Below are 13,918 nucleotides of genomic sequence, written 5' to 3'. Positions count from 1 at the left end.
GTGGACCGGTGGAGGGGTCGTGGAGCCAACTTAAAAAGTACGGCGATTGTCTTATTGAGAAGCCACTAATAAAAGCACCTCCACCTGCCAACCGGTTGTTTGTTTGTGTGTGTGTGTGTGTGTGTGCGTCCCCTTGTGAGGGATCCCGTGTCACTGCAGAGGAGGGACAGGAAGCGACTTATCAGTTGCTCTCTTCGCCGGAGTGTACCATGCCTCCATGTCGTGTCCAGTCGCAGGCGAGGAGCTAAAGTCGGCGGGGCCGGCGCCTCATTCTCAAAAAAAAAAAGAAGAGGGAGAGTTCATCCAAAAAAGTTTTTTTTTTTCTCCCCCTACTTACCTCATGAAGTATTGAAATAAATCAATCAAATCAGTGTAGCGCGCATGGAATGTAATCCATGCACGCTACACTGATTTGATTGAGACAATATTGATAATTTTATCGTGGGATAATTTCAAGGGGGGGGGGGGGGGTATTGCATTTACTGTTTATTTATTTTTTCATTCCTTTTTTGTCGCATTTCTGATCCAATATTTAATTTGTTGAAATAAATACTGTATATTTCCAAATCGTAGCCCTGCCTCAAATAGGCACAAACAGGGGACCAAATCGATTTAGTGTATTAAACGCCCGGGCTACTATTTGGAAACATACGGTAGGAGGCCAAGGCAAAAACCATATACTTAAATGGTTTATCAACTACAAAACATCTCTCGGTATGTAATCACTGGGAGGCATACCACTGTGGTAGTGCGTGGTAAGGCTTCATGAGGTGAGTAATGGCCTACATGCACACAGAATAACTCTTCCTACTTCCAGGCCGCTTCACAGGTGTTACCAATGATACTAATAAAGGCTCTGTTCCATTTAGTGTGCAGCGGTTCTCAAACCTTTTAATTTCAAGGACACCCATGACAGAGTGTACAAATGGAACCAAATGGACCCGTAACAGAGTTACACGCCGGTACGTACAAGGCCATTTGGAACAAACTCAAGACCACTTTGAGACCCACTGGTGTAGCAGAGTGTTTCCAGTGAGCCAACACGCACAATAGCAGCACTCTGTTTGACCAGAATGGAACAGACAGAGCCTTCATTAGTATCATTGACGGTAACACCTGTGAAGGAAGAAGGGAAGTGGCCCGAGTTCTTTCTAGAATGGCGTGTGTGCATATAGTAGGGGGGAAAAAAATCTGGTGGTGAACTATCACTTTAACACACGATGTCTATTCTCATCATCATCATTCTCTCCACCGCTCCACCGGCGTCGAGCCCACCGCGCACCGCGTCGTCAGTCGTCTCTCCTCCTCACACCCGCTTCCTGCATGGAGGTGAGTGCTAGAATCGCCTTCGGGTTTTTAGTACACGACACGACTCAACATGTCTAACGCATTTACCGAAACGTGAAGGCGATTCAGCAAAACAGCTGCACGGAGCGCCTGCAGTACAGTTTGTGTCGCTCCACCCCCGCTCCGCCTCGACCTCGTCCTCCTCCTCCCCTCTCCTCTCCTCACACCCACTCCTGCATGGAGCGCTTGCAGTACAGTATGTGTCGCGGCGTCCCCTTGCGTTTGAACTGCACCACGGTGAACAGCAGCAGCAGGAGGCAGAGTGCCAGCACGCTGGGGATGGCAATGGCCATGGCGCGCACCGTGTCCTCCCCGTCCGCGTCCAGCGTCATCAGCTCGTCCGTGTCGTCACCACCGCCACCGCCGCCACCACCGCCGCCGCCGTCCTCGGGGATGCCCCCGCCCCCGCCCCGCCGATCGGGGTCGACGCCGCCAGGTGTCATCGCCGTCAGGTCGCAGCCCATGAAGTCTTTGAGGACGGACCGGGGGTAGCCCGGCTCCACGCGAAGGCGCTGGTTGTTGAACTTCCAGTACTCCTTGCCCTTGTAGAAGTAGGTGAAACCTGGAAGGGCAACACAGGGGGGCGAGGGGGGGACGGATGCAAATGAACGTGAGTGTTGTCTGAAGACCCAAAGTCCTATATCTATACCACCGACCCCCCAAGGGGGGGAAATCCCCTTTAGGAGAGCGGTTAAGACGTTTGGATTTATAGTGTCCTTTTTTCCCACGCGGCGGGAGAGATCAGTTCCCGAATCGCGGGGCGTGTGGTGGACTAAAGTACTTCTGTCACAGCCATGTGAAAGACGCAAATAAACATAATTTCCTGCACAATATTTAAGAAAGCGACAGTTTATTTTATTTTGGTCTCATTTACGTGGAGAGAGAGAGAGAGAGAGAGAGAGAGAGAGAGAGAGAGAGAGACAGATCGAGTGACATCATCCATTCACCTGCGCTTCTAGCCATGACATCATGCGTGAACTTGAGGAGACCGGGCTTCCCAGCGAACCGGACACTGCAACCCGTCCTTGCCAGGAACACTGGATGAGTTCTGGCTCTCCACGGCCCGGCCGGGGGAATACCACAGGATCTTTACACACGGCTGCCACGGCGTGACTAACTCTTTTTGGATCTACGGTGTGCATACTTACGGTACGGTACTGTACAGTACGTGTGAAACGTATTTGTGTTCACAGGCATTTAGCATTCAGAACAAATACAGTGGAGGAGGACGAGTAGTACCGTTCTGTTCGGCAGCATCAGGGCATATGGATCCAGCTGTTGTGTTTCAAGCAAGCAGGCCCCAAAGTAGCATAAATTAAAGGCCCGTGGTGGAAAAAGTACTACATTGTTTTACTTAAGTAAAAGTGTCAATACTGCAATGTAGAAATACTCCGTTACAAGTAAATGGCTGTAATTCAAAACGTACTTGAGTAAAAGTACAAAAGTATTGGTATCAAAATTGAAAGTACCAAAAGTAGAAAATACTCTACAAGCTTGTTTTGTAATAAGAATCCAAATATACAAAGTAACTAGTAACTCGAGTTTTCAAATATAATTGTAGTGGAGAAAAATGACAATATTTGCCCCTGAGACGTAGTGGAGTAGAAGTAAAAGTATTGGAAATTGCAATTACTCAAGTAAAGTACAAATACCTCAGAATTGCACTTAAGTACAGTACTAAGTATACTAAGTAAATGTAGTTACTTTCCACCACTGGTAAGGGGTCATTTTTTAGGCCTGTTTCATTGCAGGAATTCAACCACAACGGAAACCGTGTTTCCGGCATCTTGTTGAGCTACACCACGATCAGGGGGAAAAGTATACGATTCAGGCTTAAACGGTTTCCTACACAGCAGGTTAAAATCTAATAAAGGCTAATCGTATGCACCGCAATGTAAGCAGCGCAGCTGAAGCTAATACAAGTGTTAGATTTAGGTGTACTGCTGTGTACACATCTACATGTAGGACGGACGCACGCACACACACACACACACACACACACTCTCTCTCTCTCAGCCAAAAACCCGGCCATCATGGGACCCTGCACCCACCCTTCACGCCAAGAGATCGAAGCCCTCTTGTCAGCAGCGTGAGCCACGTGTCTGGCTAGGAAAAGTGGCTTGTGAGCCACGAGCACAGATGGCACAGCTAGCTGAGTGCTCTGTGCCACCTGTGCCACGCAGCCAAGTCGACGTGAGAGTCTGTTCAACTCTGACGGTGTAAAACAAATGGAGCCTTCCTGCATGGCTCGGCTTGTTTTCTCCCAACACAGAGGTCATCGACCAACTGGCATCATGCATCCAATGGACTGAGCTCTTTTTTCCTATATCCTCTATGTTTTGACTGAGTCATGGCGGAGCGGAGGCAAGGTTAACCACATTGAAATTTTAAATAAATGTCTTCTAAATCCTGACAGTTTTCTGAAATACCCGATGTTTCTATATCAGTGGTCCTCAAGGACCCCAAAAAATTATATGTAATTGGCCGCCGACCCCCATCAGAAGCAAAGATTTCAGTTACAAACGTTTTGCTCTGAAAGAATATATATTGAAAGGTTTGCGCCACATTTTCACGATTTTTCGAAAATAGCAGACCTACAAGCTCGTAGCGCGGCACTCGGTCTGCTATTTTTCAATAGCTAAAGTATAACATAATGCTTAAAACACCAAAAGGGGTTACATAATAGTTTGGGATTTTTCATTATAGTTTGGCTTTAGTTCGGTTTGACATTTTTCTTTTCTATTTCAGTTAGTATTAATTTGTTTTTAGAGAGGGTGTGCTAGTTTTTCTTCGTTTTTTTTCCTTCTGCGACAGCGCTTAGTTTTAGTTTTGTATTCAGTTATTGTGGGTAATGACAGAAAACTGAATTTATGCATTTTATCTATAAATGCATGAATTCAGTTTTAGATAGATAGATAGATAGATAGATCTTGACAAATGTTGACAGATTTGCCCAACATAGGGGTCTGTATTTTAATTACATTGATTTGTATAGTATAAAACTAAATATTAACCATATCAGACGGTCCACATTTCCTAAAAGGATATAAATGCATTTCATTCAGACTGACCAGAAACAAGGACAAAACAATCACCACCAGCAAATAAAAAATCACGCTTGTGTGACGTGAGGGGCGCCCACTGTATTTATCGACCACATGACATCTTACATCGTCATTTAGTGCCCGAAACAAACATTAAAGTCCATAGACTTGGCCGGCAAACGATCTTCCGTCATAAGTGCTCTAAACAAAGACCATGTGACTCCCATTGGAAAAGCATTGTGCAGGTGGCCTAAAAAAACGAAAGAATTACCAAACATTTGCTTGATTGCTGTTTGGTACGTGTGAATGAGGCCTGAGAGTGTATACATGGAACCAAGTGGACCTTTTGCACTCTCACGAGTTAGTAAATGAATACTAGTGGATTTGACTGTGCAGTTGTCATGGCCCGCCGTCTGCTTCCAATCCAGCCAGACAAGAATGGAAGGATTGTCGGGCATTCCGCCTGAGAAATACTTGTGCATTCTCAGTGAAAGAGATCCCTGGCCTGGCATATCTTGGCACGCGCTGCACAAATATTATACACAACTGCGATTGTGCCCATGTTGCTGCGTGTTGAATATTTATCTTCGGTTTGCGGAAAGTTTATACTTCCATACATTTAACCTCCATCTAAATTACATCCTATACTCCCAGCTGCTGAAACAATCCATTGTCCCCTCGGGTTGGATACGCTACGTAATCATCTTAATTAAGCAATCTGGAGTTTTAGGGCAAGTTTGTCCTCTTTTTTCCCCCAACTTGGCACATTTCTAATTGTGGCGGTAAGCCAACGCCATTTGGCCATTCCGAGTGGGAGTACAGATCAATAGTCTTATCGGTGTCACGTATACGCAGGTCTGGGACCCGAGACCAAATAACGGGGGTGAATTTCAATCGATGCTGCCTACATGTGCAGAGGACTGTGTGCCAGAGACCAGTGGAATCAACAGTGGCTGTATTTTATATACATTTGCAGATTCTTGCAGTCCTATTTTCTACTTTCGTACAGCAGTGCGAATATGAATATATTTGATGTATTACATATGTGTTGTCCTTGCTTACTGTTAATCGCTCTGGATTAAGAGCGTCTGCTAAATGCCTAAATTGTAAATAAGTTTACAAGCCCACAAGCTTGGAGATCTGCCCATGCACACACAAAATAAGGATGCAATTATACGCCCTGTTGGAATTCACTAAACATTTATGCTATACTGTATTTAAAAATAAACACATATTTTCCCTCAAAGCGATTGTATTAATTTAATACCTTTTCTTTTCTATCTTTAAGAAAAAAGACATCCCTTAGTTCATTAGCCCTGCGCTTAAAACCGCCGAGTTTGATTGGTCAGGGACAGTGGTGGAAAGTAACTAACTACATTTACTTAAGTACTGTACTTAAAATGTCTTCTAAATCCTGACGGTTTTCTGAAAAACCCATGTTTCTATGTTAGTGGTTCTCAAACATTTTCATGTCAAGGACCCCCAAAATTATATGCTATTAGCCGCCGACCCCCATCTGAAAATATGTTGTTCCAGGGACCCCGCAGAAGCAAAGATTTGAGTTAAAAACGTTCGCTCTGAAAACAATAAATATTCAAAGATTTGCGCCACATTTTTACGATTTTTCAAAAATAGCAGACCTACAAGTTAATTCATAGCGCGGCTCTACAGGGAGAATCAGGCCCTACCGTTGGCTTTGTCCACAAAGGCGCCCTGTGGCGATTCAGGCACTCCCTTCCACACGGATATGGGCTTAGGATAGCCCGGGTCCATGGTCCGTACTTCCTCGTTGTAGCGCCAGTACCTACGCAGGGAGAAAACAAACAGTCAAACCAACGTCAGATAAAACTCTGTCACAACAGGACCGTACTATATCAATATGTCTGGGTCCCCACCTACTCACTCAGGGTTGACGGGTCACACCTGCACTCCCTTATTATAAAAGTACAAACTTTTGTGTATGTTCACATGACCTGATGAAGATCAAACAGATCGAAACGTGGTCAGAATTCTCAATAAAGAACGTCTTTCTTGTACCTGTGGTGTGTGGGCTCCATCCAATATCTACAACAAGACAGTTTCACAACATGATTGATTGATTGATTGATTGATTGGAAATGTTATTAACAGATTGCAGAATGGGTACAGTCCAAGAAAGGTACAGGTCGATGTACAGGTCGAAGACTTGTTTACATCAGGGTGCTCCATACTTATTGAATAACTTCAATAGAAGACTATTCGAATTCAAATGCATGGATTAAAGCAAAAACAATAAAAAGAATCTCATGACAAAAAAAGTCCCATAATGTGCGATTTGTGAAGCAGGTGAAATCAGCCCAACCCTAACCCACAGCACTAGTTTCCTAAACAATTAGCGCAAGGTTATCGTTCTAAACCTGATGTTCTCTTCTGTTCTACAAACAACCAACCAGTTGGAGAAAACTGGCCCGGGCCGGCCTAGCGGCCCGGGCACCTAGGCTGGCAATACAGCCTGGCAGCGTGTCGCAGGTTCCACCCTGACGACTTTTGCTGTGTCTCTACCCACCTGTCTCCCTTGAAGAAGTAGGTCTTGGCCACATCCTCCCACCAGACGGCCGTCTCGATGCTCTGGGCGGGCATGCCGTTGCCAAACGTGGAGATGTCCTGGGGGTAACCCGGCTGAAGGACCGTGTCCTTGAACACCCAGAACTGCTTTCCTGGACACAGAGAGGGAGACGAATGTGTTGTCAGTTTGACAATCAGTTCCTTTGGGAAAAGAGTGACATCGTTATACTATGTGTGTGAGTGTAAATGCAAGCTGAAAAGAAGCTGAAAGGTAAAGTAAGTGATATGCTTTAGCGGTTTACGCTCAATTTTCTGATAGTAATCATGTGGGCAGAAACCATGTATCTCCAAATTATGCTAATGTATCACTCACAAGTACAAAAAATGAGTTGCTGTTGTGAGCTAGTTTTGAATCTTTGAATCTCTTGAATTCTCTACCAACGTAGAGGGCTATCATCCGTTCTCCATCTGGCCTAACTGCTCCCCATGGTGGTAATGTAGACCGTTGTTTCTCAAATCTCTTTTTTCATTTTAAGGATGCCCAGTTCGGTATGCATTAGGGCCACAGACCCCCATAACTCTGAGCAACCACATCTCACCCAAACACGGTGAACTAACATGGATTGCACTGTGCAAAAAGCATGGCATACGGATGTGTATATTACAGGAAACTCCCGTTAAACTTTCCAAGAAACTCCGGTAAACTCCCGAATTGTACCATCACACCTGTATATTACCGTATATTAACTGTATATGCCCGTTAAACTTGAGGTTTACGGGCAAAATACAGTGCCCATAATTTCCCATAACTCCTCTTTTCACGCAGTGTTGGCTATTCCGCAATTCCGTACTCGTATATAAACTACTAGAAAGCCCCAAAATCCATACATATTACACTGCAATCCTCCCCGTAGACTGAGACGGAGGGGCGCCGTCTCAAGCGAACTTGAGCAACGAGAGCCATCTAAACTAGACCTGTATGTGCCCGTCGCAGTCGGCCACCGGCCTATTTGGGAACGATGCAACTTGGGAACATAATAATATACGTTGTCATAGCACCCGTCAGCCGGTGTCCCAAATTGAAAAGTGTATTTGGCAATCAATTCGGCCCACTGGCAGAGCCTGATTGGTTGAGCCTCAATTGGCTGAGGAAGAGGCTAGAAATTGCACAGGTGAAAGGAGTTGGCCTCATTAGGCCCACTGGCAGAGCCTGACCATAGCCTTTTGTGGTGGTTCTGGAGAAGCGTGGGTCTGACCGACTCGATACCGGGCACTGCACTCCCTGTGGGGGTGTGGAACGCGTGTGTCGAATGTGAAGTCGGTGGGTCAAACGGTTCTCGAGTTACGTGAATTACAACCGTACATGTGCACACACACACGCACACTCATTTATAGTAGGATGGAAGAGAAAACACCCTCTCTCTCTCTGTGTATCTCTCTCTCTCTCTCTCTCTCTCTCTCTCTCTCTCTCTCATTCCTGGTGAGTAATAAGTCGGTTAAAGGTTACATTGCCTGCCCCCCCACCACCACCCCAGGAAGTAGTTTTTCTTCCACTGGGTGGAGAGGGGGTGGAGGTCTGGGCCAGGTCAGGAGGAAGTGTTTATAGAGCCAAAAACAGAGGGGGGGTAGGGGGGGGGGACCCACGATACAGCAGAGATAGAGAGAGAGATGCATGGGGGGTGGCTTTGTAGCTTTGTATCTTTTGTAGCAGCAGCTACAAACATCGCTGGCTTCCATTGGGTGTTGATTTCGTCAACTAAAACTAAAACGAATTTCGTCAACAAATAAAAACTAGACTAAAATGTTAGGAAGGGACAAGTGGACAATTCCTAACATTTTACACTTGGTTGCATGCTGAAAATAGCAGATCTACAAGCTCCCCACGTGTCCCGCTGCGACGCGTTGTGAGCTTGTAGATCGGCTATTTTCAGCAAGTGTACAAACGGTCATTACGACGGCATCAAGGCCCGCCAAAATACATTTTAGTTGACTAAACCAACTGTAGATTTAGTCGACTAAAATCTTATGATATTTAGCCAACTAAAACTAGACTAACACTAAAACATTCCAGGTGACTAAAATATGACTGAATATGACTAAAACTATTGAAGAGACTATGACTAAAACTAAAATCAAACTTTGCTGCCAAAAACAACACTGCTTCCATTGAAAATGAACTGTATAGACTGTATCTTTGTATCTGCCCATGTGAGCGCAGCGAGAGAGAGAGAGAGAGAGAGAGAGAGAGAGAGAGAGAGAGAGAGCACATTGGAATGTAAGAAATGGATGGAATAACTCAGATTTCCTCTCAGACTGGTCATGCTGACCCGTACTTTATTACTATTATTATTATCATAATTATTTATTTATTTTAATAAGTGTGTTTATTTTTAGATCATTTTAGTATATCTAACAGAGATATCTATTGAATGAAACAATGTTCCTCTAGTCTATATAATCTATATCATCCTTCAGTGGTGGTAAAAGTACTCAAATGTTTTACTTAAGTAAAACTATCAATACTGCAATGTAGATACTGTATACTACAATGAGTAAAAGTCCGGAATTCAAAATGTACTTCAGTGAAAGTAAAAAAAGTATTGGTAACTGACTTGTTATTGTGAGCTTGTAGATCTGCTATTTTCAAAGTGTATACAGGGCTGAAGTAGTTAATGTATGTTTTGTAATAATAATAATAATCAAAATCTGCAAAGTAACTAGTAAATAAAGTTGTCAAATATTGCAGTGGAGTAAAAGTACAAAATAAATGCCTCTGAGATGTAGTAGAGTAGAAAATATAACACTAAAGTATATATAGTCAGTTACTTTCCAACACTGCCATCCTTTTAAGGTCCACTCAGAGTGAAGGAGGACCTTAGAGTATATATTAATAGAGACGGCACCCGATGTCTCCACTCATCCACTTGCAGTAAGTTGCTCAAAAGCGCATGAGGCGATTTCACTCCTCCTTCCGGGTAGGAACAGAGTGCATTCTGGGATGGATTGGGCCAAATTGTGAACGCGCGCTGGCCGTTGACTATCATTGCACGCGTTCACGTATGAAACGGCGTTCACGTGTCATCATGAACGTGCGCAATGATAGTCAACGGACCAGAATTGGCCCAGCGCTCCAATACCGAATTCGGCCACTATGTCCATTTCGCCTCAGGGTTTCCTCCGGGTGCCGTCTCTATTAATATATATATACTCTAAGAGGAGGACTCCAGTGGAAGAGAGGCTTAACAACAATAAACAAAGTTATGTAACAATGCCTTCTATATGTAGCTACAGTGTATGTATTTCATGTATTTAGTTTCCTTTCCTTCCCGTCTTTCAGGTACAGTATGCTTCCAATTACAATCCGTCCTTTGGGGAATATTCATTTTACAAAGACAATGTTATACACTCCTTTATCCCCCCCCCCCCCCCAAACCAACCAACCATTATAGGTTATTTTTATTTTGTTGAAGTTACATAACATCTTACTGTACTGTACTGTACTGCACTGTACTGTAATTTCCATGCCTCTGTTTGTCCCAAGGTCCTTTATTGGTGTTCAATTCACTATCTGTTATCTAATGCAGAGACTCAGTGGAAGAGCAGCACCCATTTCACACATCATGTTCTACACAGTATCCTGGTTTACAGCCTGATTCGCTGCATTCCGTGAATTTGTCTCGTCACTTCGCTACTCAGTCTGGAAAGTCTCCTGTGTTCGAGAGTCCCAATGTTCTTCGCCAATAGAAGTCTTATGTAGAAGAGTCGCCATTGGACTGGCCCCATGAAGTGAACGGAGAGATCGACTCGACGCTTCGGATTGGTCTGTGTGGTGCGAGTTGGGACAAAAACACCCATTTGACGTTGTATAAATGCGCAGCTCTGTTGCCCTGCAACGTCCCCTCATCATTCACAAAACTCATGCAACTAATTGTAAAATGACATACTGGATCTCTTAGTCCACTAGTACCTTCCTAACATTTTAGTTTACTTTTTATTTGTTGACGAAATTGTCAGCATATTTTAGTCTTAGTTTTAGTCACCGTAGCTTAGTGTTCATTTAGTTTCCATGTAGTTTTCGTCAGTGAAAAAAGGTAGTCGGCGAAAAAAAATCGTCTTGGTTTTAGTCGACGAAAACAACGCTGGTTGGAACAACATCATATAATTTTTTCATGTTCCCTTCCCTGGGGAACATGTAAAGCGTCTTAGTACTATGAAAAGCGCTATATAAGTAAAATATATTGTCCAATCAGCAACAACGTGGCTACGTAACAAGTGACGTTTATGAAATGCGAGTCAAACTGGAGGATGGCCAGACTGATAGCGGATTCACGGAGCCCAGAAAATAAAATAAAATAAAGTGATCACTCACTGATAACATATTCAGTAAACGATACGGTTATATCGTTACTTCATCATAATACATGTATTCTTCATAAGATATGATTAACCCGTTTAGACCTGAGGACGATTCTACAAATGCCTTCTAAATCATAACAGTTTTCTGAAAAACCAAACTGTATGTTTCTGTCAGCCGTTCTCAAAAATGTTCATGTCAAGGAACCCCAAAAACGATATGTAATTGGCTGCAATATGTTGTTCCAGGGACCCACCAGAAGCACAGATTTGAGTTAAAAACGTTTGCTCTGATGAAGGAAGCATGAGTTCAAGTCCGTTGCTCTCCCCTTGTCCCTCATATATGGGGACTAGGTTGGTGGAGGGTGTGTAGAGCCCAGGATCACTTTAGATGATTGACACAGGGGTGAAAAATGGGTTACAAAATCGTGGGATAAAAAAAAAGAAAGAAAAGTTTGCTCTGAAAGAATATACATTCAAGATTCGAACTTGTAGATCTGCTATTTTATTTTTTTAATTTGTAATTTTATTTAATTTATTAATTGAGCAACACTATTTTCAAGTTGTCACGCCTCTTACACTTATACATGTACCCTTTTAAATGGTCTGACATGCCCATTACATTTACAGACTCATAAAAGGTGTCTCATAAAAGGGGTCTTTAGTGTTCCGTTTCTATTCATGTCAAAGCATTGAACAGTCTAGAGGCACTGCATGTGACCTTCCTGATCCAGACAGTGAAGCGCTTTCACAATGATCCTTTTAACACAGCAGGACAGGACGGAACTGTCAGGTAACAATAGTCAGCCTCTAATGTCAACGGTCAAGTACTTTCCCAGGACTGCATGTCGAGCCAGCCGGTCGGCTACATAGCAGGCATTTATTGTATTCAGCCAGCTTCATGACCGCGGGAAGATATTTACAGTAGGAGGTGCTGAATGTGCGTGCATGCGCCTCGTGCACACACATTTTCGCACGTTTTCACGTGGAAAAGTGGCTTTTACTTTTCCTCTCCACACGCATGAGCAAAACTGACACAGGCAATTAACCAAGATAAGGCGATACTGTGATACAGCATATTTATTAGGCCTAGTAACACAAATCTGTTTTGATTAAAATGATTATAATTTTTGTCCGAGGGGGGGCTGTGCCTGGGGGAGGGGGTGCTCCAGCCCCCCCAGCCCCCCTACTTCCCTCAGCCATGGCTAGCTTCGTTTAACCATAACATGCTGTAGGGCTTGGAGTTGCCTGTCTGTGTACAGTATGTGTATATTATTGTATAGGCTACTCCTTCTTGCCCTGTAACTGTATCTTAACTGATCAATAAAGGTCTGTTTGTCTGTCTGTCTGTCTGTCTGTCTGTCTGTCTGTCTGTCTGTCGTAGGTAGGTAGGTAGGTACTGTAGGTAGGTACCTTTGAAGAAGACAAACTTTCCATCGCTGTTTTCGTACACGGCGTCGATCTTGGGTGGAAGGCCCCTCCAGAAGACGTTGATTAGCATGGGGTAGCCAGGCATGACCGAATTATCCCTGACTCGCCAAAACCAGTGATCCTAAACAGCACATCACAAGAGAAGAGAAGAGAAGAGAAGAGAAGAGAAGAGAAGAGAAGAGAAGAGAAGAGAAGAGAAGAGAAGAGAAGAGAAGAGAAGAGAAGAGAAGAGAAGAGAAGAGAAGAGAAGAGAAGAGAAGAGAAGAGAAGAGAAGAGAAGAGAAGAGAAGAGAAGAGAAGAGAAGAGAAGAGAAGAGAAGAGAGAGCATGTGTTTAGTGCATTGAAGTACAGGTCATTTTCATTGCAATCACAGTATCCGTTTCACATTGATTGCCTAGCTAGCACATTACATGCATCGTTATTTGCATTTTACTGGGATCATAACAAACAGCTTTTTCACGACCATATCGATGAATGTCGTTGTTCTGTTTTAATGAGAACATTGGACGTGCATGCTGTTGCAGTAGTCAGACTAGTCTGTTTCTGAGCCGTGGTCCTGGTTGTATACAGTGTGCTGTTGGAACCTCTGAACATTAAACACTTCCTCTATCCTGATGCAACGCACCGGATTCGAACCCAGACCTCCTGCACGGGAAGGGACACTAAGGCCGAACATCTTAATCACTAGCCTAGAATTCCCCCTTAGCCAGGGGAGATATTAGGCTTTCCCCGATGCGTTCACTACCCTAATTCAATGTTCAACGTTCCCAGTTCGATCCTGCACTCCCCCAGAGTTAGTGTCTTCGAGCAAGACGCTGAACCCCTAATTGCTCCCGATGTGCAGTTTGGTGCCTTGCATGGTATCCTCCGCCATCAGTGTGTATATGAATGTGTGTGTGTGGATGGGTGAATGTAATGCACATGTCTATGTAAAGCGCCTTGGATAAAAGAGCTCTATAAATGCACTATTTACCATTTTATGTAGGGGTGTGCCAATATATCGATATCGCGATATATCGCGATACTGTGATATTTATTTTGTAGTAGCCTAGTAGACAAGTTGCATAGATACAGTCAGTGTTGTTTGGAGGAGGCAAGATTCATGTACATATTGGCCAGTTTGTGACAAACTTTGACAAATTTTGGAATAAATACATGATTCCAAATGTTTGCCTCTTATTGTTCTTTTTTTAATTTT

At 43.8% G+C, this 13,918-nt stretch overlaps 1 protein-coding gene across 1 annotated transcript in view; it reads right to left on the bottom strand.

Annotated features, from left to right (window-relative positions):
- Window positions 1–470: 470 nt before the first annotated feature.
- The window catches only part of LOC310867800 (matrix metalloproteinase-16-like), a 110,866-nt gene continuing 97,418 nt past the window's right edge, over window positions 471–13,918 (bottom strand). The window contains exons 7-10 of the mRNA XM_083777935.1: window positions 12,702–12,840; window positions 6,937–7,087; window positions 6,080–6,195; window positions 471–1,909 (exon numbers count right to left, since the gene is read on the bottom strand). Of these exons, the coding sequence (XP_083634061.1) occupies window positions 1,509–1,909; window positions 6,080–6,195; window positions 6,937–7,087; window positions 12,702–12,840 (807 nt within the window). The 3' untranslated portion in view covers window positions 471–1,508. The remainder of the gene's footprint in view (window positions 1,910–6,079; window positions 6,196–6,936; window positions 7,088–12,701; window positions 12,841–13,918) is intronic.

The sequence above is a fragment of the Protomyctophum parallelum genome (assembly GCF_964188405.1).
Source record: "Protomyctophum parallelum genome assembly, chromosome: 12".
In the NCBI taxonomy this organism is placed as follows: Eukaryota; Metazoa; Chordata; class Actinopteri; order Myctophiformes; family Myctophidae; genus Protomyctophum; species Protomyctophum parallelum.
Note: the sequence above shows the minus strand (reverse complement) of the source record. Positions and strands in the feature narration are given on the sequence as shown.